Consider the following 26258-nt stretch of genomic DNA (forward strand, 5'->3'; position numbering starts at 1 on the left):
CCACAGTATCCCCACAAGCCATAAAGCCTTGTACTGAACGCCCAGATCCATGGAGCGACCCTCATGTCCTGGCGCCATTTATCATTGGTGTTATATTGTTCGTCGTGCTTGTGGTCTACTGCTGGAAGCTTCGGAAGAACAGCTTCATTCCTCACGCCCTGTTCTCGTAGGTTCGCGAAATCGTCGTGCTTCAACTATCACTAAATCTCTTGCAGGCGAGATAGAAATGCCGCTCTGTCCTTGTTTGCAATCTGGCTTGAAGGTTTTAGTAAGTGTTCAGGAGCCGGAGGACAGACCGCCACATTCTAATACTGTGGACAGTTTTTGCCGTATGTGTTTTCAAGCGATGACTTGGAGGGTTTCCGGGATCTCACCAGAATTAGGCTGCCAACATCTACGTGCCGACTCAAACTGCTGTGCTCTATGCCACAACTTCGATGGATGTCTCGTTGGTGTAAGTCGTCCAATCGCGATTCTATCAAAGTCAGCATTGACAGTCGATGCAAGATTTACCATCGCCTTGGTGTGCTACGTGGTACTTAGCCCCGTCACGGCCGTCATCTGCTACAAATTCAAGAGCCTGCGCACCTTGATCACAGTGGGATTCGTGTTTTTCCTGGCGTGGGCTATTTGCATGGCCACCACAACTCTCGGCAGTAGTAGTGCTGTCTGGGGTTATCAAGCTCTCCTCGGTGCGGCATTGGCTTTTGTGCTCAACGCCGTCGTGGCAAGTGCTCAATTGAGCGCCCCTCCTGAATTGATGTAAGTGGCAACTATCCCCAGCCGAAAATGGACGTCCAACTGATGACCAAATTCCGATAGATCTATTACCAGCGGTCTCGTTGCCGGGATCCGATCTCTTGGTGTGACCCTAGGCGTGGCGATCTGTAAACGACCCTTTTTCCCATGCTTTCATTCTCTTAATCTAATATTTGTCTCAGACACGGCGATTTTCCACTCCAGGATCACCAACCTTCTGCCAGCAAAGGTAACAGAGGCGGCTTTGCAGAATGGTCTGCCCAACTCATCCGTCCTGGAGTTTATTATGGCTTTAACAGCTCATGACCCCGACTTGCTAGCCGCGGTTCCTGGCATCACTCCTGGGATTATTGCTGCTGGGACCCAAGCCCTTCAAGAGGCATATCTGGGGTCATTCCGGTCGGTATGGATTGCCACCTCATGCTTTTCAGCCGTGGGTGTCATTGGTAGGTCCCAAGTGTCCAGCTTCCTTTCAACTCTAGGTGGTGCAAGCTAACGTGTTGTGAACAAGTATCATGCTTCCTTGTTAACCCTGCCAAGGATCTCAACAACCATATCGACAACCCTGCCGAAAGTGATGAGGCTTTATACGGCGAGAGCAAGGTCCAGCCCACAGCAGGAGCAACTCAGTGAGAGAGTGTATGAGATGGAGGAGTGGTCGAGGGCTGACGTGCACCATCGATCGCCCTGAACTTCACCGTGGTCAAGATTCTGTCGTATTATGTAGGATACCAGGGGTGGAGGGACCGAGTCTCCGCGCACCAATATGATGAAGCTTCGTGCAGACAACTAGTCCTCCAAGACAAGAATCCGATTAGTTTCCACTTTTGCCCCTAATTTTGTGACTCCTACTAATCGTGGTTGGTTTTGCAAAGAATTAAACGACGGCGCGTGAAGGGTGAGTGAAAGATTGTTGGAGGGCGAGTGGACGTGAGGTGGAGGTTGAGTGACAAGGTGAGCATTACAAAAGCGGCGAGGTCTAGGTGAGTCTACACGAGTCACGAGAGCTGCGAGCAGTTTTCCAAATGCTTGGTTCGTTAATTGATTAGCGCCCGCTCCCAGCAACAGGAGGCTGTCTCTGAGACTTTGGTTGTCTTTGGGCGAATCGTAAGCATTCTGGAACTACAGCATCGTTACTGGTCTCGACCAACTCATACTACGGCGGCGCAACGTGACTAGTTTACTGCATCATTCGACTTGGAACGGTTTTGACGGTCCAAGCTGGCAGAATGTGCGTGCAACAGAAGGAAATGGAGAAGCACTAGGAGAGTTCGAGATGGACCGGTCAAATGGCTGCGTGCTCACAAACCTTGTTGGGTGCTTCGCAAGGCCACCTTTGGAAAACCCGTTCGGAATATTTACAAGGGAGGCGTTCATCCTCTGTGAAAGTGACAACACATCCTTGCATGCCGGTTGTGTGACTTCAAATTGTAGCCAGCAGGCTCTCAAAGCAGTTGCATATTGGTTATAGGTCTGATAGGTTCATCTCTGAGGTGGCGTTCTGATTCGTGGTCTTGCAACGTCCAGCCGATCCCCAAGAAAGCCCCCTCTGTGAGCAATGTCCTTTGGGCCCTTACCATGCGTTCGCTTTCAATGCCAGCAAATGTGGCAAGCTTCCAATCATAGAGAGCGGGATGCAATGTGACAAAAATGAATCTGCACACTGTGACATGCAGCGTAGTATTGGATCATGCCATCTGGTTTCCCTTCACTCACGGCTGGACAAGTGTCAGAGACTTTCAACCGTAAGCCTCAGGCTTCAACATTCCATGTGATTATGGTTGACGTGCGCGTACATTGTCGTATGAGATTGGACAATATAACAGCGGCTTACAACTCGCTCGTCCCCCTCCTGGGGCATCTCATGTTTTCATCCCAGCTGCAGGATATGCCCTATGTTCCACAGAACACCTAACTACGTGTTCTCACGGGCGGAAGACCGGGAAATTTCAAGTTCGGAGGCTCGATTCCGTAAGATTCTTGGTCCGGTATCCTCGATTAGAAAGAAAAGAGAAAGAACCCACGTATGTCACTTACGTCCTTGCACTGGTGAAGAATAGCCAACATTGGTACCATATCCTAGGGACGTGCCGCTACGATGTCGCAGCCTCCAGTTGACCAAGTACGAGCTAACGGAAATACCGAGGGTATTTCTAGCGGGACGTCAAACAGAATTGAGACCAGTGAATCCGAGAGCGCTCCTATCGACACGGTGCACTTTGGCATTTTCCATGACCAAGTTCAAAACGAAGTGCAGAAGCTTCAGAGCAGCGTATCAGTCATTAACGGCGCGGTTGGTGAACTTTCCAAGACGTTCAGCAAATACGGAAATATCGTCACGACTGTGGGCGAACGCTACGAAAAAGACCAAGAGCTCGAGGAAAAGATTCAGGAATTGGAGGTCACCAACAATAGAATATGGAAGAACATCCTGCAGGACCGAGCCAAGTACGACAAAAATATGGCCGACCAGGAGAGAGAATATGAGGGAAAGCTATCGACGCTTCAAGCGCAGGCGGATGCAGGGGAGCAGGAGAAACGGAAATACGTAGAAATGGAAAGACAGCTAGAAGAACAACATAGCAAAGCCAAGCAAAAGATGAGCAGAGATCTCCAGAAAAAAATGATTCAGCTAGAAAGTGAAAATGCTGAGAGAATCACAAATCTGGAAAAAGAGAAAACGGAGCTCCAGAGTGACAAAGCAAGGGTGAGACAGGAGCTGGTTCAAAGGACTCAAGAGCTTGATGGGGAAAAGGAACTTCGTGAAACGATGCAGACCAAACTACGGGCTGACGTTAAAGCACTGGAGAAGGCACTTACCGATATCAAAGCGAAATACGAAGTTGAACAGCGGCCATCACAGTTCTAGTAAGACATTCGTCTCCTCTTTTCTCCAGTCACGGCTTTTTGCTGACGGATGACCGATAGCGAGGGTCGATACAAAGGCGTGATCGACCAAGTTGGCCATATAGCGACTTCATACTTCACAGAGCTTTCGGAAAAAGCAATCGATGTGAGTCACACAGTTGGACACGAACGTCTGGTCGTATGTTGTGCTTGGTATTCATCTTACACGTGATCGTATAGGACCCGGTCGGTACGTCCAGTCGATTGAAGCGGAAAGTGTACAATTTTGCAAAAATCCCTATTATGATCTCTGAGTGCTCCCGGGTTCTCCGACTGGCTTACGCCCAACACATCATCTTTGGCGTTCTCTGTGGGTCCGTGTGGCAACCGATGTTCTCCCCGTATCTCTGGGTCAATAAGAAAGATAAATCGTCTGTTCTCCAAGAGATTTACTCGCATCTAGCGGCTGAAGGAGAGGATTTTCAGCATAATTGGAAGGTTTCCACATTGAAGATATTGGATCAGCTGGACGAAAAAGTGGACGTGGGAAGGTTGATGGATGAGCTGATTGATCAAGTTGTCAGTGCTACAGAGCCATTGCTAGACCGTGATCAAATCGACTCGTTCAGAGATAACTTGAAGGTCTTGTTCACCGATGCTATGGAATTAGCTCGAACAGCACAGCAGGACCGATTCCCAGTATGTGTTGAGACAACTCCATCTGTGAACGACCGAACGGGCTGGACAGAGTACTCGAACGAGGAGTTTGATGTGGCCGACGAGTTGCCACGGTCCCCTACCTCGGATGTCTATGGTGAATCACTGTTTGTAAGTCCAAAAATAGTGCGCCGGGGTGTGAGGGTGGCACCGGCTGCGAAATCACCAACGTTGGTCACAGCCACAGCAGGCACAGCAGAGCTTGAGGTAATTCAAGCAGGAGTTGCCCTGTTCCCAGATACTGGCATCTTCCAACAGGGAGAGATGGAATGGCAAACAATCCGAGGGGCGGGGAAAGAGGCAGCCAAGAATATTTACGGCAAAGGGAGAAGGTCCAGTACAACTACAAATGGGACGACGGGCTCAAGGATTTTATCAGACTCGCCGGTAGAGCCGTCTAAGAGGTGGTCACGGCAGGGAACACAAGAATTTAACTAGGCTGGCTGGCTGGCTGTTGAGAGAGTAGTCATAGGTGAAGGGGGAGGAAAGCTCACGGGAGGTTTAACTTAGGCAAGGATGGTCCCGGCAGATTACGCAATTTGGTATCTAGGTGAATATGGCTATGGACATTCGACGGCACGATACATACAAATGCTCGACCTCGATCCTGACCTTGAAGCGTAGGGACCATCTACTACCCAACATCCCTCTCTGCCACCGCTTCACTCGCGTGGCCACTCAGGCCGAGGGGCCAAAGCAACCTCTAACGCTCTCGCTAAGCCCGCCTCAAACCGAGTAAGTTTGGTGGAGGTCAAATGTCAATTTACATACACTTTTGTGAACCAGATCGAGGACTCGTAAATCGATTTGAGGGAGTATTTGGTTTATTCGAATGGTATCCTGATAATCAAGTATCAGCTTGACATTACCGTAAACGCTCCCCTCGGACATACATCTTTTATCACTTTTATCATTTTGATCCAAATTCCCCGCTCCAACTCAATCTCGGTCTCGAGAGCCGATTGATGTGTTGTCATGTGGATCTCGATCGGTCTACTCGCAGCATGTCAAATGCCATTCCCTTTCTCATTGGGTTTCTTGTTCGATAGGCTTCTCGAGATGCCCATTAGATCACCTCGGCATTGCCACGTCACGTCGGACCAGATGAAAACTCTCGACGAACGACAACTGTCAGATGCGCTGCCGGTATCAAGTACTCCATGTATCTTCGATATCTACCTAACCTTGAAGTCAATTGAACTTGACCAGCTTGGTCGTGTACATACTTACAACATCGTATCGAATGAGCAATTATTGAAGCTGGGACAGTGATATTCTTGATTCTACAGTTTCCAACCTTCGGCTTTTTGATAATACCCACCTCACCATTCTCTGGAGGTGGCCATCGGGTACAACTCCCATCTAATATACAATGGCAGACTCAAACCCTTCTCCATTGACTCCTTTAATCGCCGAACTCACTCAAGTAGCTGCAACTTATGTTCCCAGCACGTCTCACGATGCAGCATCACAGGCTCCCAAGGCAGCGTTAATTAATCTGGCCAAGAAGATCCAATACTCGTTGATGGATCCCGGTCAAATGGTCCAGGCTCATTCATTGCAAATGGCCGAGCAAGTGTCTATCCGCACCTTGTTGGAGTTGAAAGTATTTGAACAGTTTCCCGAGGAAGGCCAGACGATCAGCGTGCAAGCATTAAGCGATAAGACCGGGGTTCAAGCCGCTCTTCTTGGTACGTATGATATGCACCAGGATGAGAATCGCCAGAGATCCGATGCTGCCCTACCTAACCCTTAATGTCATGCATCTCCTATTTCAAGGTAACCATCATCCACTGACATAACTTACCATCCCTCAGAACGCCTCCTTCGCCCGCTAGCTGGCTCCGGCTTTCTCACACAGTCTCCTGATGGCACATTCGGAGCCACCAAGTTTTCCACCGCATATACTTCCTTCCCCGGTCTGTTCTTCACTCTCATGTTCGACCACTTTCTCCAACCCATGACCGATCTCCCCGCCTACATCAAAAAACATGGTCCCGTGGAACCCACCTCATTCTACGTGAATCCATACTCCGAATATCACAATTCCGCCGATTCAGGCCTCACCACTTGGGAAATCATGTCCAAGGACCCCGAGAAGCTCAAAACTTTTCAAATCGGTCTTACTACCGGCGACGCTATGGTTCCTGTTGTTGGTTATTATGATTTCAATCAGTTAGCCTTGACAGATGAGGAGATCCAACAGACTCCCGACCGGGTGAGTCTCGTGGATATTGGCGGTGGGGTGGGTAATGTAGTGAAACGGATTCTCGATGCGTCACCAAGCCTTGACCCTAAGAATATTGTCCTGGAGGATCTGGCACCGATCCTCGAAATGTCAGAAAAAGAAAATGTTGCGCCAGAAGGTGTGAGGAAAGTTGTTCATGATTTTTGGACACCACAGCCCATTCAAGGTAAGCCACAACGCATCAGCTTAGGATCTTTTACTCACGTTCTTTTCTCTTCCTCTTTTCGCACAGGCGCAAAAGCATATTACTTCCGTCGTGTCTTCCACGACTACAGCGACGAACTCTGCGCCAAAGCACTCAAACAGATAATCCCCGTTTTAGCACCAGACTCGCGAATCCTTGTGGCCGACATGCTTTTACCAGAGATCATGACGGAGAAGGAGTCCCACACGGCTGCTCTGGATGTTGCAGTTATGGTTATGGGAGGAAAAGAGAGGACAGAGGCTAACTTTCGAACGTTATTTGATAGTGTTGGATTGGAGGTTGTGGCGATTCATCGAGCTTCAGGTGTGGCGGCGGGGTTGGTTGAAGGGAAACTGAAGACGAGTGAGTAGGTAGAATTACTTAGACTAGTGAGGGCATATTGAGCAAGACCTTCTTTGTCATTTCTCTGCTGCTAGACCTGACCTGGCTTGAAATGGATGAGAGGGGGGCGCAGCTTCTGAGCCACGCGAGGCAAGTGAAGGGAACGTTCTACAGCAGATGAGGCGACCATTGTGCTACGCCGTGAATGCATCAACCCGTCAAGCCAGTTGTCTAGAACCAACAATTTCAGACCTGTTCTCATCTGCCTCCTCAGCCTAGTCAATGTCATGCCTGTCTATGACTAGGGCCTAACAAAAGTAAATCCCTCACTGGTTCATGACCCATACAACAACGCATACACGACAAGTATGTCTCAATTTAGAGGGATCATCTCTCGTGGGTGTTCTGATTCCCCTGATGGCTGTCTTTATACCCTTTATACTACACCGGACCAAAGTATTTTGTAAGGAAAACTGTCTCATATGGACTGTTTGCTCGGTGCAATCAAATCATTCGTTGCTTTCGCTTTTTCTTTGTTGCTTATGACCGAAGTTCTAGGTTCCAATCCCCTTCCATGATACTGCGAAACGTCATCTTGATTTCTTCACATCCATTGCGATCATAAGTACAGGTCCCGCCTTAGTCGTCACTTCAAGTAGACTATCTGTCCCACTTAACACGTTAGCTTGTTGTTAGTACAGCGTGAACTGCCTAACCCGGATATTTCTCGCCTGTCTTTCGAGAAAGAGGGACCGAGAGAGTCAGAGACCGTTGATTTCATCATATCCTTGTAAATCATCCTCTAGCTTTCTTACTCATGGCTCAAGCGTCGTCTTCCCAGCGTCCGGGCACCGCCCCCGCTCTCATCCCTGGCTCCCGATTCCCCTGGTCCAACATCGAGGAAACACAAGCGTACCTGGAGAAGTTGGAGCGTTTGTGTCACAGAGAGAGGGTCCTACGTGCGAACAACTACGTCCTCGAACAACTTACACAGAAACAGATCACCAAGAAACTGCGCTGCATCAATTGTTTTGGTAAGAGGAATTCGAGGCTACGTTTTGATATGTGTGCATTCCCCAAGAGGCTGACATCGTGGCTTCTCTCTGCAAAGGTCGACCGGAAAGATCTTCCCATGAGCCAACTAAGACCAATGTCAATCCTTCGACCTCAGAAAAAAACGGCAATACAAATGATACAAACAGACATAGCAATCGCAAGTTGAAGATTTGCTCATATCATCCTGGCAAGCTCGCGATGCGGAGAGGAGGATCCCGACGGACTCGTCCACAGAAAGTGAGTCTATATCTTATATCATACATCCCCAGACATCTCGTGACATAAGATTCAAAGTCTAACCTATCTCTGTATAGGTCTGGTCGTGCTGCTCTTCTCCCCCGTCGGAGGCTGAATGCGTGAATCGAGATAGACATATTCTCCCAGAGCCAGATAATGTTCATATCCTCCAACACTATCACTACCACGTTGCCCCTGCTGCGTCTGGAACCACCAGCGAAGACTGCCAGACCAAAGACCCGCGACAAACTATCCCAAAAGCAAAAGCCATCGCACTGGACTGCGAAATGGGAACCTCGACGATTGGGGAACCAGAACTCATTCGCGTCACGGCCATCGACCTCTTCACCAAAAAGACCTTGATCGACAATCTCGTCTTCCCCTCCGTCCCCATGTCTCACTTCAATAGCCGCTACTCAGGCGTGACAGGCCGAGACATGGACATTGCTCGACGGACTAACACCTGTTACTACGGACGAGACAAAGCCAGAGAAGCGCTGTGGAAGTTCGTGGACGAGAATACAATCGTGGTAGCTCACAGTGGACATAATGATTTGAATTCTCTACGTTGGTTGCATTCTCGTGTCATTGACACGTTTTTGCTGGAGAGATCCCTGGATGATAAGGTGGATGGGGGAAAGTCGTTGAAGAATCTTTGTGAGAAGAAATTGGGGTTGGGTATTCAGAATGCGCGTGGTCATGATAGTTTAGAGGATGCTTTGGCGTGTCGTGAGTTGTTGAATTGGTGGGTGTTGAGGAGTCCTTGAGATGCGGAAGAGGGGGTTTGAGTTTTGAGAGCTATGGCGTGATGTGGAGACTTGAGAGGGATAGCACTTACTCGACTTTTGAGGATTGGTTGTCAAGAAAGTCAGTTGCTCCCGAAGCATGCCTGTAGTTCTCCATTCAATGAGATATTCGTGGTGTGGTCATATCAGTAGGATGCCCTTTTGTTCCCATGAGTATCACGTGAGACAACCCTCACAGGGCTGGCACTTTTCAGGGGTAGAAAGTGTTTTGGGCGCTGGGATGACAGTCTTGAAAATGATTGTGGATTTTTTCTATTGCGGTAAGTCTATTACGAACTAGACGGGGCTTTGGTCTCATCAGATTTATTTAGCAAATCCATGTTCCTTTAGACGCCCAAAGCAGAATGTAAGTCCGCCGCAGCAACAACATCGGCAGGTCGGCGTTAGTGCTCAGGAGTGGCACAGCCTTGTGTGGTACCAACTACATCTCTTTTCTTGCTCAATGTCACAAGGAGGGAAACTTTGCTCGAAAGTAGGAAAGAAAGTCATCTTGGCAGTCTGGTTATTTGAATCTAACCTGTGGGATGCATGCAGCCTCAGAGAAGGGTAACTGTACCCACAAAGTCAAGAGATTGCCTTGCAGCTGCTCATTTTCTCACGAGTGTAACTTCGTCGATGGCGAGTCCTCAGAACATAGCCCTCGAGAAACGAGTGTCAAAACTGAACTCCTTGATCCATCCTCAACAAACATCATCTCATAACTCAAAATGCAAGACGGCACTAGTTCCTGGATTTATGGACGGCGATGGATACCAATCAGGTCAGGATGGGGTTGCTTCAGCAAGACGCACTGGTACCCTGTGGACGAATACTACCGCACACGAGACTCTCGAATGAATCGATCCTTCTTCAGGCTGATGGGCATCATGCCTGTCTTGCAAGAGCCTCGAATCGACTACGTCGTCTTCGATCCATGGGATCCATACTGGTACGGAGGAGGACGGCGACTTCCCCTACCTGTCCCTCGCGGGGGAGGAGATTGGACCGGTTGGAGACCTTGGGACATGACGGACCCCATGATTGCAGCCGACCTCGAAGAATGGATGGAATGGAGAGCACAAAGACATCGAGAGGAGTTTGCCCGAATTGACGGTGAGGTGGCAGAGATTAGTAATTGGCATCCGGTTTACTACGACGATATGTTAGAAGGAGGACCCCCGAGAAGAATCCAAGTCCGAGAAGGTCCTGATATAGGTCGAATACGTCAACTCCGAAGAGAGCTTGCTGAAATGGAGCAACACAGAGCTGACCTTGATCGATATGAGTTAAGAGGAGATCGGCGGGGAAGATTTGATCGATGGTAAGAATGATGAAGGGGAATCCATTGGATTTCCAAGCCAGCGGAGAAGAGCGATTAAGGGAGCGGGAGCGGGAGGGGCGAGGGGAAGGAGCCGTCATGGCATGGAAGGAACTCCTATGGATGCGGGGCGGAAGGTACGAAAGTTACCACCTACATCTGGCAGGAGCAACCGCGAACAACCGAAGGGCGCAACGGAAGGCGCAGAACCAAGAAGTCTATAGCGACTTCCCACAATTACTGTTCAATTTATCATTTCTGTCTTCTCACTTCATCCTCAACTACTGATCTTCTCACACGTCTCACACAACATCAAGACCTCATTTCTGAATACCCAACCCCTGAAAATGGCCCCCAAACAGGTAGTTGAGTCCGACAAGGGCTTGAAATCCCCACTTCTAAGCCAAGCCATTGTTCACAATGGCACGGTCTACGTCAGTGGGAATGTAGGTCTGGATATTGCTGCCAACAAGATCGTCGAAGGCAGCACCTATGACCGTTCGGTGCAAGCTTTGAAAAACATTGAAGTTGTCCTCCAAGAAGCGGGCAGCAGTTTGTCAAACCTAGTCAAGGTCAAACACCATCAAACCGTCATAGAGGATATTCTCTGACTTCTTTAAAAGGTCAACATCTACATTACAAGCATGGAGAACTACGCGGCCGTCAACAAAGCCTGTGCGTTATGGTCCCGTCCTCCATCTTCTTTGCATTCCATCGATTAACCGAAAACAGACCTGGAACTCATTCCAGACCCAAAACCCGCACGGACCTGTGTGGCCGTCAAAGAACTGCCTTTCGGCACCGACGTGAGCTTCATGCCAGTTCAGAGCAGTATGCCTGACTAACAAGTGCAGGTTGAGATTGAAGCCATTGCTCATTTGTGAGGCGCGATCCTCCTGCAACGCACAACCAAGTACCTTGCTCATGCGCAAAATAGAGGCCAAAACCAAGGATCTAAGCTTTGAATGTTAGCTTCAACTATCCTCCATTCTAGACATTTTACATATCTTTGTCATATATCTTCACTTCCCAGAACGGTGAGCAAGTACCCGTTGTTGCATTCTGGCCTGGATGATTGCAGACTCAAAACCACTTTCGAACAAAGAGTAACATATTTCATAACTTCACCAAAACAAACCCATCTGCTTTTCTTCTCTTCATTGTTCCGGATGCAGCCGCCAGATCGTGCTTCCCTCCTCGTCCTCCTTCCTCCTTCATCACACTTATACTTATCTCATGATCCATTTCTGCCATTCCATTTGTTCTTCTGCCCAAAACTCCCGAGTGCAGACTGACCATAGCTTCCCACTTCTCAACCTATTCCTTTCCCTCCCAACCCCGTCGTCATGACAACCCCGTCACGACACTTGACTAGACGCACCGTCAAGGAAGGCCTTGACACCTTGGACCCCATACGAGATGACCCAGACAAACCAGACAAGGACCAACAAGCAGTCCCGCAGGATACTCGTAGAGCGAGTACAACCCAACCAGAAAATCCGCCTGCAACAACCGAAGATCCACCCAAGACGCCTGCAGCAAAAAAAGCAACCCCGAGGGCAAAGACTCCACGAGTGACCAGATCTCATACACCTACAACAGCTCGTACAGCCAAAACTACTAGAGTTAGAAAGGCGACTCCAGCTCAGGAGAAGTCACCACGTCGCTTGCCCAAGATCACAGAGAGCGACGAGTCTTTCGAACCAGACCCTGAACCGAAGAAGAAGCGGCGCTCTCAGGACCCAACTTACAAACCCTCAAAAGTCGAAAGCCAAGATAGTGAAGACGTCCAAAAGACCAAGACCGACAAGACCAATCAGCGGAAGAAAGGCAGATCTTCCACTCCAAAGCGACCACTACCTGCGCAGGCAACGACAGATCATGGCGACGACAATACCACGCGCCAACAGTCTGTGATGGAATCCATCGAGCACGACGAGCCAGATGCTACCCCGGACCACCCAACCCATAGTCATAGATCAAAGAATACCCCGAATGACCCCGAAGATGATGATAGCGCCTCAGAACCAATGGACACTGAAGATTCAGATGCATTCGATCTACCAAGCCTTCCGCCCAGACCACGCCGTCCACGTCCTGATCAATGGTTCCATAGGCAAGCAGAGTTTGAAAACCTCGGTGGGGAGGTTCCCTTGAAGAGTGCGCTGAAAAGACCTGCTGAAGAAAGGGGCGAAGAACCAAGGGAACCCAAATCAAAGAAAGTTCGCGTTACAACTCCTCTCAAGTCGCCAGAGTGGCAGCGGGTGTACCTATCTCCCGATCCACTCAGCTCCGCCACAGACTCTCTCTTTGGAGAGATCTTGAGCACGCCTAGACGGTTAGAGATTGCTCATATCGGGGCTCTCTTTGTCCAGCTGCAAGAAGACACCCAGAGGCTTGCACAAAAGCATTTCTACTACGATCTGACCGAAGAAGAAGAAAAAGCCTGGCCATTGGAGCTGTTGAAGTGGCACCACAAAGCTTTGATGAAATCTGCAGCATTTCTCGTCGATGGAGACAAGATCGGCTGGCGCAACCTCTTTACCAAAAAGGAACATCGGATACCACTCATCATGGCCATCATTGCTCACATGTTGAACGAGCAAATCTTCAAACACACGGCATTTTCATTCACTGAAACAACAGGTCTTGACCAGCTCCAATATATTGACGAAAAATATATTCATTACGACGCCTTCATCCGTGGGAAGCATCGCGCCAATCTTCTCGCGGACTTGATGGCCAGACGCAGTTTTCCCGTTGATCACCAGGAAGGCTTGATCACGGCTTCGCAAGCGTTGGTCAACTCTATCTACGCCCTGTTGGAACCCCTCCTCCCTCCTCATCTGTTCAGCCCATCGCGGTCAAAAACGACGAATACGTTAGACCTTCGTCGTCCCTGGTGGCAAGACCCCACTGGTCGCCTCAACAAATTGGACGCCTATGAACATGAGCGCGCGTCCTTCTATCGACAGGAGATTCTCTTTGATTTAAAGTCTCTCGTCCAAAAGTCCGTCGCACTCCACTTGTGTATCCGCCTGACAGCCTCTGATGGCACGGTGATCAAAATCACCCGAAATCCCGGCAAAGGCAGCCCATATGTCGAAGACGGGCCTCAAATCCTAGTCAACAGCCAGTGGTGTCAGTCTGAACCTCGAGACACCCACGAAGAGCTCATTGTCAAGATGAACTGCTGGCCACGCGTCGAAGCATATGTGCCTCATGGCTTGAATCTCGAGGAATACGAGCAAGCGTACAAACACCACTTGGAGTCCGGTGTGCGCGGAGGATCCAGCGATGAGAACTCATTCAAAGATCTCGAAGACTGGTTCGAATCATACCGGTCAGAATTGCCATTCCTCCCACCGGAGCTCCAAACCGATCCCGAAACCGGTGTGCCCGCACCTGTCACACCCGGTACCGAATGGGACTATCGACTAGCCCTCCAAGCCGCACGCTCTGGCTCTTCTAAACCCAGAGACGACGAGGATCCGCCCACTGACTTCACCACCAAACACCCCAACTCCGGACCCCAGCGCGGCTCCTACGTGACATACTACCCTGCCATTGCACCCGCCCGCGTCTACTGCAACTGGGACGTTCCGGATCGTCTGACCCAACCTCTTGATGCAGCGGTCGACGAAATCCGACAATCATCCATCCGCTTTTCCATCGAAGACTTCGCCATCAATAACATCAACGGCGCGTCATATATGATCTACCGCTCCGGGTTCGACGAACAATGGCCCTGGTGGGTCGGCAGCGCATTGATCGCCCTGACCTGGTACCTGTATCCCGCTGGAGGTAGCGCACAACTTCGAAAAGACGTCGTGGAGAAACTCCTCTGGATGCCAGGCGGGATGAGGGCGCTGAAAGCGGCAAGTCGGGGGGTTGATTCCATTCGTCAATATGTCGAGAATGAGCAGCAGACAATGGAAAGTCTTCGACATGTTGTTCTCCATCCGTCGACGGTGGGTGCTGCGGTGATCAAGTCGGCGACTGGGGCGACGGACTCGGCGGCCGCGAAGATGTCGCAGTCGGCCATGTCGGTGACGCTGAATCTGGCGGATTTGGCGTCGAGGTCCACGAAGAAGAATGTTTCGAGGGCGTCGAAGTCGGTTCGTTGAGACTGAAGGGGTGGAGGAGGGTTTGAGAAGGTTAGAGGTTTTTCAAGTGCTGCCAAGGGGAATGGAGAGGAATCGAGTGTGCTGAGCCTAAGATTGAATGAAGATTGAAGCAGCTTTCTTCGGAATGGACTAATGGTTTCCCTACCCTAGAGACATTGGATATTGATCCCCAGGAACTGACCAAGGTGTGAACGAGACATACTTAGTTTACTCTTGGTAGGATGGCTAGGTCGGCCACCAATGAAATTAGTTACATGCATCCCTTTCTATGGACTAAACAAGAAACATTTCTGCCCTAATGGCCCATGTCATGACTCTATCCTCGCTTTGTCAAGGAATAGCAATCCCACCCAAATAAAGGCGAGGACCTCTTGTCGATGGAGTCCAAGACCAGGCACTTTGATTTGAAATCGATAATGACGTCTCTCCTTCCCCGGAATACTCGTTCACAAAATACCCAATTGTGAAATTCATAAAATTGCAGTGTGCGACCCAATAAGCTCTGATAGTAAAGGCGTGCGAGATCCAAGGGCCAGGACAGCCCAGCACCACGGCCGTCCGATCTGGGGGACCCAATAGTCGATCAGCAACATGTCGGGTCTCTGGTGCTAAAGCTTCCTCAAACACCACAATGGTTTGATCTGCTCGACGAAGTTCAGTGGAGGCAGAAATCATTTGTGATTCTTAGCTCCATCCTGTGCCACTGAGGCAGCCACGATATCCCGCACCATGCCCTCAAGACAGTTCACAGCTCCCAGAACTTTCAGATGTGCCATCTCCGCTCTGGCAGCTTCCACTTTTGCCTGTTCCATGGCCTTCTCCGCGTCACGTGCCGCTCCGACAACTTCAACCATGGCCTTGCTGAGATCGATCATTTGTTCTTTGCGCGAGAGGACCGTTTCAACGCGTGCCATGCTGAGCAAGTGATGCGTCAAGGATGTTGCAGAGCGGAGGGAAGATGTGGCGACAGAGTCATGGTTGGATGGTGAACTAAGAGCGTGGGGCATCGTCAGCGTTGAGCGAGGAGATCCAACATCTGCTGTTGTTATACCAGCGGTAAATGGCGTGACCGGACTCGCAAATGGGATGCGGAACTTGGAACGCATGGATTTCTGACCATCGCTCTGGGTCTCACCGTTGGATGGAGGAATAACCAAGTTACCAACGATCCTGGCATTGGCATTGGCGTTTGTTTGGTCGCGTGACATATCGGTGAGGATAACTTTTCGAGATCCATTGCCTGGCACCTGATTCCGAGAATCTGGAATACTGGGTCCTCCGCGAACACGCAAGCCAGTGCGATCGGGAGCCGAGTCAACAGATCGCTTATGGAAAAGTCCACGAATATTTGACATGACCTTGTTGGTTGATGAAGGGCTGTGTTGTTGTCTACTTGCAACTCGTGGCTTGGTAGCAATCCCTGGGCTGATGCTCTGTGAAAAGGTCTTGACATTCTTTGGCTGTCCAAGACTCTCTGCTGGAATCGCGTGTGCTCTCTCGGCAGCCTTGATGGCAACACTTTTCGACTTGGAAGTTCCTGGAGCAGAAACAATGATTGGTGGTGGCTTTGGCTTTCGTGACGAGGAACGAGGTGGGAAGTTCACCTTCGATCGGGAGCTTCCAGTTGCATTGGAAGCGGCATCATGAGACACATAGTCATTGAGGTATTGTTCTTGATTGAGCTTTCCCTCGTTCTGGTCCTGGTACAGGAATGGCGAGATCTCCGCGCTTGGTGCGCCGCGCTTGACGATTGTAGATCGACGCGACGCAGATGATGCAGTCAAAGGGGGTTGTTCAAGTTCAGTTGCTTCTTTCGCTTCAGCTACCGAAGAAGGCTCGTTGGTAAGAGCGGGAAACGTTGTCGAAGGCTGTTTGAACTGAGCAAAATCCTTGCCAGGCCAATCACCGTGGTTGTATGTGTCGCTACGTCGTTCAGTAGAGGCACGATCCTTGTCAGAACCACCGTCATGACCTGCTTCTTCCTTATCATGATCGCCATGGTCTGGTGTTTTCTTGACAGTACCACTGCTTGAGGTTGTGGAGAATCGAGAATCCGAGGTGTTGCTCTGCCATGCAGAGTCGGGGATGAGCTGCTGAGTCTCCTCATGATTGTAACTCTTGGTAACGATAGAAGATGTCTCCTCAGAATCACGGGTGATGGACAGACGTCTTGATGCAACGTTGTTGGACGTCTCCTCGACAAGCTCACGGCTGTCAGATCCATCGATCAGGCTGCCCTGACCATCAGATGGTGCACTCACTTGATCGTCTCCTAGAAGGATTTTGCTTGCTGAATCAGCGATACGAAGAATTGGGCCATCTTTACCATTGTTTCTGATCTTCTTGATACGGAATCCACCGTGTTCATCATAGCCGCGGGTGGAAGCCAAGGAGCCGTCGCTGTCAAAGCCAGATAGGTCCTCTGGCAAAGGAGACGACAACATTTCTTTCGCCGAAATTTTCTCGCTCTGATTTTTGACGATATTTGCGTGAGAGGCTGCTACTTCTGATCCAGCTAGTTCTGCCATGTATGGTTGCGACAGCAGAAGTGACGATTCAGGAGAGTACTTTTGGCGATCATACTCGTCGGCTTCCAGTGCGGCAGGAAAATTCTTGCTGGAGTTTCGAGTTGAAGTGGTTTTATGCTGCTTCTCAATCTTGCTTGCTTGCTGAGCGAGGCGGGCTGGCAACGGAATGGAACTCTTGCGTGAAGCTTGATCGATAGACGTATTAACAGATAGCTTGTCTGTGTCTCCAGAAGAAATGCGACTCGGAGAATTATGTTCTTCTGAACCGGAAGTCTGTCTCTGGATGGGATGCGAGCGTGAAGTCATAGCGTAGGGTGATCCTCGTGGAGTAACCCCGTATCGGCCATGAGACTGCGTGCGTAGATGGGTGGCATTGTTGTCAGGAGTCGGAGATACCGAGTCTTGAACAAATTGGGGAACCTGAGTGTCTCCAGTCTCCTGCTTTGATTTCTCGGTGGAAGGCCAGGTTTTCTTGCCAATTCCTAAACGAATCGAGGATGTCTTGGTTTGTCGGACGACGGGGGGCTCACGGCGACGGGAAAGTGACTTCACCATCGAGTCCCTTGGTTTTGGCAATTGGCCTGATGACAAAGGGCGAGAGCCGCTGCTGGAGGCCGTGGCAGGACCGGCAGTCACTCCATGATCGCGCTTCGAGGTGTTTGGGGTATCGACATCGGAGGCAAAGGTGATTGACCGCTTATCATCATCGAGATTCAGATCACGCAGTCCGTTCATCAAACTTTCGCTCAAGCTCGGCTTGGTGGCGGAGGTTGGATGCTTGGGATTGCCCGAACGGATTGGGATAGCAGACATCGTAGGCCAGTCTTCTTCGTGGGACGGACCACCCTCACGTGGAGAGATGGAACGGCGGAGGGGACGTTCGATACAGTCAATGAGAGATCTTCGGGCAGGAGATGTGTGGTCGTCAAAGTCGACGACTGGCAAACTCGGCAAGGGTTTGTCTTGTGGGCTGTGGCCACTTGAGAAAGACCCGCTTGCAGGGTTGAAAGGGTTGATATCAGGTGGAAAGATTGGTTCAGGCTATTGACACAATTAGAGAGTGATCTGGAAGCGGAATCTAGGTTGACGAACTTGGTTTGATGCAAAGCGATCGTCAGGCTTGGGGGATGGGCTGGTCTCTGATTTCTTCAGTCCCAGCTTTCTAATGCCTAGTCGTCTAGTGGCGCTACTCATCCATGGGACTGACTTGTTGGGTCTGGTCAAGGCCATGATCAGAGGAGAAGATTTAAACCACACAGGAGTTTTGTCTCGGATTCTTGGAGTCAGCGCAGACCCAGAACCAGACGCAGAATCATGTGAGGGGCAATGATGGCTGGGATGCGTCTGGAAACGAATGGCATGTGGCCTTCCACCATTGTGGCTGTCAAGTAACCCGGCTGTGTCGCAGAATGCGCTCTGATCAGCCATGATAGCAGTGGGCTCGGCAATGACTATGCAGGGTTGTAAGGCCGCGGTCTTCTCTGAGCGTGTGAGAAAGAGGCGCGGTCTTCTCTGAGCGTGTGAGAAAGAGGCGCGGTGCTCTCTGAGTCTGTGAGAAAGAGGCGCGGTCTTCTCTGAGTCTGTGAGAAAGAGGCGCGGTTCTCTCAGAGTCTGTGAGAAAGAGGCGCGGTTCTCTCAGAGTCTGTGAGAAAGAGGCACGGTCTTCTCTGAGCCTGTGAGAATGAGACGCGGTCTTCTCTGAGCCTGATCTGAATATATGTTTTTTTGTTGGGTGCGGCAGAAAGGAGTGATGAATGAGGGGCGGCCAGATATTTTGTTGACAGTGCGATTAGTGAAAGCCGCCATTCACTTAACTTAAGGTCTATGGTGAAGTTCGCGCCTTGCGTTGAATGTTACTTCACTGATTGAACCTGCGCAAACGAAACCCTCATTCTGTGTCTATTCCATGGCGTTCATTCAATCATTAGTGGAGGAGACATGTTGCTGTCCTGTCTGGATCCCATGAGTCACTCATTTTCACCCTCATCCTTAATGTCATCGCTGCCAGCACCAGCCCTCTTCCGTTTGGCTATCTCATACTGATCCATATTAGGCTCCTTCCATTCCGAACCACCATAGTCTTCATCAGTCAAACGCTTGGCCGGATCAATGTGAATTCCTTGAGCATCTGCAAGCCGCTCCAATCTACGTTGTTCCCGTAGAATCTCCCTCAGATATTCGGTAGTCTTGCCCAGCATGACCTGTTCGCTCCTCTCTTGACCAAGAGCGCCAGGGACGAGGGTAGAAAGTTCTGTAAATCTCTCACGGATGGCAGTTCGTCGCTTATTCTCTGCATCTTTGTGATTGAAGTTCTTTTGTGAGGCTGTCAGACGTGGTTTGGTAGACTTTGACGACTTCTTAGATGAGCCATTGGTGGGCTTTGTGGATTGAGTTTCTGATTCGACGGATGTACCTCTAGACGATGCCGCCGATTCGGAAGCCTCATTCTTCGACATATTGAGAGGAATGAGGCCAGAGGGTGTTGAGTTGGCGAAGGCTGTCTGCCTTTCTTGGTTGAATGATGAGCTGCTAACAGTGGTGGTCTCGGGGGTCGTTTTGATGTTCAAAGCGCGGCCTGGCGCCAAGATAAAAGATCAGAGCTAAATGAGTGTTGCAATATACCTGATTGACAGTAAAATGATGTGAAGAATATTTTGAAGCTGATCAAATCCAGTTGGCATCAAGTCAGTGAAGTCAAGATTGAAGAACTGACGTCTGTCCAATTCGCTCCTGCCCAGTCCAAAAATGACGGCCGAACCTTCCCTTTGAACAAGACAAGCCTTTTACTAACCACTTAGCGCCTCGGAAATAAGCGAGGTGCAGATCTTTAAGTGCGAAATCGTATGATGATTATGTAAATATGTACTCACGGACTTCAACTTCTCCATCTTTCATCACTTCACTTCACTCTCGCTTGACACCCCAGTGCATCCCCCACATTGTATACCTCCTTTATGGGGTTGATGCCAATCATTTCCCAAACACCTAGCCTTCATACTCTCAGTCACCGTGTATAATACTCCCTCTGTCAAGATGAGCCGGCTACGACCCCTCCGTGGTGCCTGCAACTGCGGACGAAACCATTATTCCATCGAATTGCCTGAAGATGCTACAGAGCAAGCACAAGTCTATTTTGACGATAGCAGCGACAGCAGTAATTATGAACCCCAGCCTTGATCCAACTCCCCCAGGCGCCTACCCAGACTAACCTTTTTTTTCCTCCTCTAGGACGAAGTCAAGCCACGCCCATAACCGCATGGCTCCGAATCCCTCTTCCGTGGTTCTCATCCTCCACTCAAGCTCTTTTCCCCGACGAAACACATCACTCGATTCGAAAAATCTTCACTCCACTGCATGCTCCGCACTGCAAGAGGGTCTTTTGTGGTTATTGCGGGACGCATATTTCTTTGTGGTCTGAACAACCTCCTTCAGAAGCCGATTTCTTGAAAGTCACGCTCGGAAGTCTGTTAAGTGAAGATCTCCAGGCTTTGCAAGACTTGGATCTTTTACCTGAAGATCTGGACGCTGAGACTCTTCACCCACGGTCACAGATCAGCGACTCTGGCTCGGTGCTCCCCGCTGTAAATGAGCAACTTCAAACTCAGACATGGAAAAGCGGGAGCACGACCGGTATGTCGTGGTTCGTGGAGATGATTGAAAGTAATAGACCCGGTCGGGCTGGCGTCAGGCAAAATACGCGGCGTGGCCATGGCGTCAGTGCAGATGGAACGACAAGCGTGGAGTGGGAGATTTCGGAATATACAAACGACGATGCCGACGATGCCACTCTCTCGGCCTCGGCTGGGTCAAAGCGGAAACTTGACGAGTCCGCAGTCAGTGAAGGGCAGGACGTGAATATGAAAGAATAAGTTGTCGATGGTCACCTGTAAAATAATTTAGAATCAAGAAGCAAAAGAAGACCAGATGCATAGTCTGCGTTTGGCATGCAGTGCTCTGGAGTTCAGGATGAGGTGACAAAGGTTCACCTTTTGGCAAACCAGATTTGGATTAACTAAATAGAACTAATCCAAAGAAAAAGTACAATTACCTCAGACTTGGAAATTCGAGTGAAAAGATCCTGGCTGCGTAGCCCATGAATCACTGTCGATTACCGCCTCCTCTCTGGGCTTGTTACCCACCACTAGAGTTGTACAACACGCGCTAATCGAAGCGAAGTACTTTTCAATGTTTATCTATTTTCTTTCCGCCAGCTTCATAGCTTTTAACAGAGACCGATGGGCGGGCTGGCCCATACATTTATCGAAACAGTCAATCGCAACCCTATGCCTCTCTCTTGGTCAACTCCGCAGGGAGAAGCGCCACCTTGCTATCAAACAGCTCCTCTGCCTGCTTCCAAACTCTGGTGGTCTTTCTATCCTTCAAGGTAACTAGACTCGGCAGCAGAGCCGTGCTGAAAGCCTCACTGGCCTCTCGCGGCAGCAAACTGGGTAAATGGTCGATGGAGATGACTGACAGAGGAGGGTTCTTGTAGCCAGGAACCTCGAGTGTAGGGTTAGAGAAGGTGCTGTTCTCCGAGTAGATGGGGACAGGGTTGTGAGGGTTGGTAGTGTCGCAGGAGACATCGCAGACCACGCTGAGGTTGCGGGAGGGAGAGGAGAGTGACTCGGCGTTGAGAAATGGAGGGATCGGGTCGGAGAGGTAAATGCAGTTGACAAAGATGTCGGACTCGACGATCTCAGTGAATGGCCCACCTTTGGCTGTCTCGGCCATATCCCACTTCAGGATGTTGGAGTCGGGGATTCCAGCCTGGGTGCAGAGATCAACGGCGCCACGACCGCAACGACCAAGGGCTCCAATCACCAGAACGCGGGGGAGGCGGCCAGACAGAGATCGGCCAGTTTCCACGGCCTTGCGAACGTCGGCGAGGAGGAGGTCTTGATTGGCATAGCTTGAGACCGAGGGGAAGGGAGTTGGTTTATCGGGGTTTTGCAGCTGGTATGCCCAGGCTTCGACTGCGAGAGCAGCGCCAGCATACCCTGCATGGTATCCAAAGGCGGCGACACGGCGACCGGTTTCGTCTTGCAGAAATTCGAGGTCGAGAAGGGTGCCACCACCGCGGGGGAAACGAGAGAGGACTTCTTGCCAGCCACCTTGGTTTTTATAGCAGTGGGCGAATTGGACGTGGGTATGCTTGAGGGGAAAGGATTCTTCAGGGAGTTCTTTGAGGCCAACAATGATGTGATCTGAAGGTGCATCGACCCAGCTGCCTTCGGGAACTAATGTTGCGCCAACGTCGGAGAACTCTGAGTCGTCGAAGATGCGCTCTGGAGAGCGTTCGACATTGATCTTGTAGCCGGCCTCGAGGAGGGCTTTGGTTGTGGAAGGAGTGACTACATGGTAGGATTTGTTAGTCAACAACTACGGAGAAGCCAGAAGACATTGGGATAGAGGGATCAGAAGGTTGAGACATGACACTAGCAGTGACATTGACTCGAGGCCGGCATGGAGTGAGGGAGTGGATCAAGGTACGGTAGACATACGTGCTGATCGATGCTCAAGAGGCTTAGACTCTGAGCGTAGATGAAGTGTTGTAGCCATGATTCTGACGGAGATAGTACCAGAGGAAATGTCGAGGTGGTCTGCGACAGAGTCAAAGTAAATGTGCAGCGTGTAGAGGGATGTGTATAAACAAGTGGAATTGTCGTAAGAGGAGGATTATGACTCTCAATTGAAAATCTGAGTGGAGAACCAAAATTTCCCCAAATCGCGCAGGCGCATGGACGGAGTTCGAGGCGGTTCCTTCCCCGTTTACAGGAAAAGGCACTGAGGTCACATGTCGACAGACAAAACATGAGGCAGCTACGGCAGCTACGGCAGATACAAGAATTGTACCTTCCTTTTTCCAGGACTATGCTCAGATTCATCTCGTGGTACCATTCCAGATGCTTAGGTGGCCTCAACAGCCCAGTTTGAACTTCTCTTCTTGATGCCTAAAATCATACACGGTAAGTCAGGGTAAATGGTCATCATATGCGTGTATGTATCTAGTTGCACCCTGCTGAGTACCAGCGATTCAATTATGCGTATTTGTCTGTACCTGATGTACCTGAAACGATCGTCCCCCGCCAAACTGTTGCTTCAACGGGAAATTTTGCACGGCTGGAGAGGCACAGGGGCAAGAGGGGGGCATTGAGGGGCAGAGTCAAGCCTAAGGCCAGTAATTAGGGGAATCAGATGCACCGCTAAAGACCGTAAGCCACGAATTGCCCACCAGTGCGTCATCTTCAACAACACGAATCTCGAAAGAATTAAAAGTAGGTGGTTTCACCAAGTCTCAGACCATACCTTTACTCCCCTTTCACAGGCCCTCAACGCAATATCACCCTGTGCGCCCTCCAGACAAGAAACATATCGGCCACAGCAAATACCAGACCCATCTCTGCCGGCCATGGCTTCATCAGATAAAGCAGGCCTCCCACCTCCCGACACACCCACAGATGCACCTCCATCATACGAAGCCACCTCGGATCCTTCACCAAACAAGAATCGAAATTCCAACACCAACACAGGACCACCAGGAACATCATCACAACCACGAAGACCTAACCTTCCACCCCCACCACCACTACAACTCCCCGCCTTAAATCTCCTCCGCGGCAAAAGAGTCGTGCTAGCATCAGCGTCGCCACGAAGACAGCAACTTCTCGCGCAAATTGGTCTGACCGACCTTGAGATCATCCCCTCCAAATTCGAAGAGAACCTCCCCAAAACACTCTCCCCATTTGACTATGTGCTGGGAACGGCATCACAAAAGGCTCTTGCCGTGTACAAATCCGAAGTCGACGACGAATCTAAATCCGAGCCCGCACTGATTATTGCAGCCGACACGATTGTGGTGACGATACATGGCGAAATCCTCGAGAAACCACGGAGCGAGGCACATCATATTGCTATGTTGAAGTCTTTGCGTGACACGGGTGTTCATAAGGTTTATACTGCCGTAACGGTGGTGAGACCTTTGGACAGTGCAAGGGATCCGGGTTATGCTATCGAGACAGCCACGGAGGAGACGACGGTTAAATTCGACCGCGATCTTTCGGACGATGTCTTGTTGGCCTATGTCCGGACGAGAGAAGGTGCTGACAAGGCTGGTGGATATGGTATTCAGGGTACTGGTGCGATCCTGGTTGAAGGTATTGAGGGCAGTTTTGACAATGTCGTTGGTCTGCCCCTTAGGGTTACTCTCAAGTTGATTGAGAGTGTTGTGGCTAAAAGTGATGATGATGAGATCCTGCCGGATGATGATTATCTGGATGTTGGTTCCGATCTCGAATAATGACGATCGATGTTGCCTTGTCATGGGAATAGCATATAGATTGAATAGCATTTGTACGGCGTTGGGTGGTCAGGACACATGAATCATCTGCCATAGACCAAAATATCAACAACAAATTCATGGTATAACAATGGACTGATATTTGTTATCATTGGTTCAGATACCAGATGTCCTCCGATTGAGGCCTATCATATACACAAATATCGGTGTCTTCACGCCAAACACGACCACTTTCTTCCTTGCTCAATCAATTCTCCATTTATTTCAAATTCTTGAGCTTGCCATCATGTCCCAAAGCAGAGATATCAGTCTTTCCAATGGTCGCATCATTCTCGCCGGCGTGCCACACTCTCTTGACAGCCTCCACCACTCCGACATCGTTGGTCTCGAATTCGTAGAAGCCAATTGCAACAACTACGGTCGCAATGTTCAATAGCCAGTCGAAGATTTTTCGCATTGTGGGGTGTTGTCGAGTTGGGATATAATCCGTGACGCAAGATCTAAAGGAAGGACGTTAGTTTGCTGACAGCCACATACAGAAAAAGACAAGAGAACTCCAGGCCACTACTCACTGGAAACCAAAGTGTGAATGGAGGATGACGGTGAAAATCAACACCGCATCCAATGTAGGGTTCAATGATCCCGATGCAAAAGGCGTAATAGTCAAGGGAATCAATCCAACGGCCAACACTCTCTCAAACGTCCAGTGATAGCTTCCATGCAGTGGGTGGGGCTTGAGGGTCGGGGCAGCGTCATTGACGGTGCCTTGGATGACCTGGGGTCCCGGAGGGAGGATGTTCCTCTGCGACGTGGTGGAAAAGGGAGCGATTCTTGAGGCAATCGACCATCGCGGTGCTGGGATCGATTTCGAGTATAAGGACGGGGTGAGTCGGAGAGCGCGAAGAGGTTGAGTGGTGCTGGAGAAGGATCGGGTCGAGGAAGCAAGTAGGTTTGCCTGTCGCAGCATCATGGTCCTCGAAGCCGCCGCCATGTCGACACACTGTTCGCCCGATGCTGCGGAATATAGGGAATCGGTGTAGACGTGTGTCGTTTGGTGATCAAAAGAGTCAACAGGTCATGAATGAAATGATGGATCCAACTGAAGCTGTTCTCCTTCCGATGCTTGGACGTCCGAGTTGCCAAGACCTTGGACCTCGGCCAATCAGAGGCAACTCATTAGACACAGCTTCCGATGGTCACGACAATGGCCCAACACCCATACGAACACTGAACACCCACACGATGCCTTAAACGCCTTAAGTTGGACCACTTGCGTTCGTGTTCCTCTGCTCTTTAATTAATGGCTGCCGTGATCCGGTTTCGGTCTAGCTATCTGCGCGTTCGATATTTCTAACAACAATAATCAAAGGTGTCAGTCGACCTACCCCCCCTTTTGGCTACCGTCAGCTCACTACCACACTCGAAAGCGCGTACTGGCCAGAGCTAGAGATGAAATACTATGCTGGCATATAACCAGTGAACGAATCCTTGAAGCATCCCAAGGCAGGCGTGCCTGTTTCTGTAGGTGTCAAGTGGGTCCTTTTTACCGAGCCTCCCGCAGTGATGTATTCGTCCAAGCCGACCGTACTCAAGTCAAGGTGAAAGCAGTTTCCAGCTGGCTATGGATGATTTGCATCGTCATATCTCCGAAGCGGGAGAGTTTCTCCAACACGCAATTGTCATCAGCCTTGTGTGTCTTGTTAACCTCGGAGTGAGGAGCTTGGAAGGGAATATCCGCAATGACTCCCTGCGGGGTTACCATTGTCCATGCCGAAGTCTATGAGTACTTTTAGTAGATACTTGGAGCAGCATG

The 26258-nt window shown here is 50.1% G+C and overlaps 7 protein-coding genes across 7 annotated transcripts; 5 read left to right on the forward strand and 2 right to left on the reverse strand.

Annotated features, from left to right (window-relative positions):
* Positions 1-5695: 5695 nt before the first annotated feature.
* Positions 5696-7126, forward strand: PV10_00475 (uncharacterized protein; the record flags this gene model as incomplete). The annotated part of the gene is made up of 3 exons (XM_016364562.1): positions 5696-6014; positions 6141-6737; positions 6804-7126. 3 exons carry the CDS (start codon positions 5696-5698, stop codon positions 7124-7126), a joined length of 1239 nt encoding a protein of 412 aa, XP_016228211.1.
* Positions 7127-10840: 3714 nt separating this feature from the next.
* Positions 10841-11377, forward strand: PV10_00476 (uncharacterized protein; the record flags this gene model as incomplete). Its single annotated transcript, XM_016364563.1, has 4 exons — positions 10841-11065; positions 11117-11168; positions 11226-11299; positions 11348-11377. 4 exons carry the CDS (start codon positions 10841-10843, stop codon positions 11375-11377), a joined length of 381 nt encoding a protein of 126 aa, XP_016228212.1.
* A 462-nt stretch (positions 11378-11839) lies between these two features.
* Positions 11840-14816, forward strand: PV10_00477 (uncharacterized protein; the record flags this gene model as incomplete). Its single annotated transcript, XM_016364564.1, has 1 exon — positions 11840-14816. One exon carries the CDS (start codon positions 11840-11842, stop codon positions 14618-14620), a length of 2781 nt encoding a protein of 926 aa, XP_016228213.1. The 3' UTR covers positions 14621-14816.
* Positions 14817-20045: 5229 nt separating this feature from the next.
* On the forward strand, positions 20046-21202 carry PV10_00478 (uncharacterized protein). The gene is made up of 2 exons (XM_016364565.1): positions 20046-20302; positions 20377-21202. Exons 1-2 carry the CDS (start codon positions 20182-20184, stop codon positions 21015-21017), a joined length of 762 nt encoding a protein of 253 aa, XP_016228214.1. The 5' UTR covers positions 20046-20181; the 3' UTR covers positions 21018-21202.
* Positions 21116-22823, reverse strand: PV10_00479 (saccharopine dehydrogenase [NAD(+), L-lysine-forming]). The gene is made up of 2 exons (XM_016364566.1): positions 22650-22823; positions 21116-22499 (listed from the first exon to the last, which is right to left on the reverse strand). The coding sequence occupies exons 1-2, from the start codon at positions 22705-22707 to the stop codon at positions 21430-21432; spliced, it is 1128 nt and encodes a 375-aa protein (XP_016228215.1). The 5' UTR covers positions 22708-22823; the 3' UTR covers positions 21116-21429.
* Positions 22824-23044: 221 nt separating this feature from the next.
* Positions 23045-24565, forward strand: PV10_00480 (septum formation protein Maf). Its single transcript, XM_016364567.1, has 2 exons — positions 23045-23423; positions 23474-24565. Exon 2 carries the CDS (start codon positions 23558-23560, stop codon positions 24443-24445), a length of 888 nt encoding a protein of 295 aa, XP_016228216.1. The 5' UTR covers positions 23045-23423; positions 23474-23557; the 3' UTR covers positions 24446-24565.
* PV10_00481 (uncharacterized protein) lies at positions 24467-25522 on the reverse strand. The gene is made up of 2 exons (XM_016364568.1): positions 25018-25522; positions 24467-24945 (listed from the first exon to the last, which is right to left on the reverse strand). The coding sequence occupies exons 1-2, from the start codon at positions 25434-25436 to the stop codon at positions 24705-24707; spliced, it is 660 nt and encodes a 219-aa protein (XP_016228217.1). The 5' UTR covers positions 25437-25522; the 3' UTR covers positions 24467-24704.
* Between the last annotated feature and the right edge of the window lie 736 nt (positions 25523-26258).

The sequence above is a fragment of the Exophiala mesophila genome, assembly GCF_000836275.1.
Source record: "Exophiala mesophila strain CBS 40295 unplaced genomic scaffold supercont1.1, whole genome shotgun sequence".
In the NCBI taxonomy this organism is placed as follows: Eukaryota; Fungi; Ascomycota; class Eurotiomycetes; order Chaetothyriales; family Herpotrichiellaceae; genus Exophiala; species Exophiala mesophila.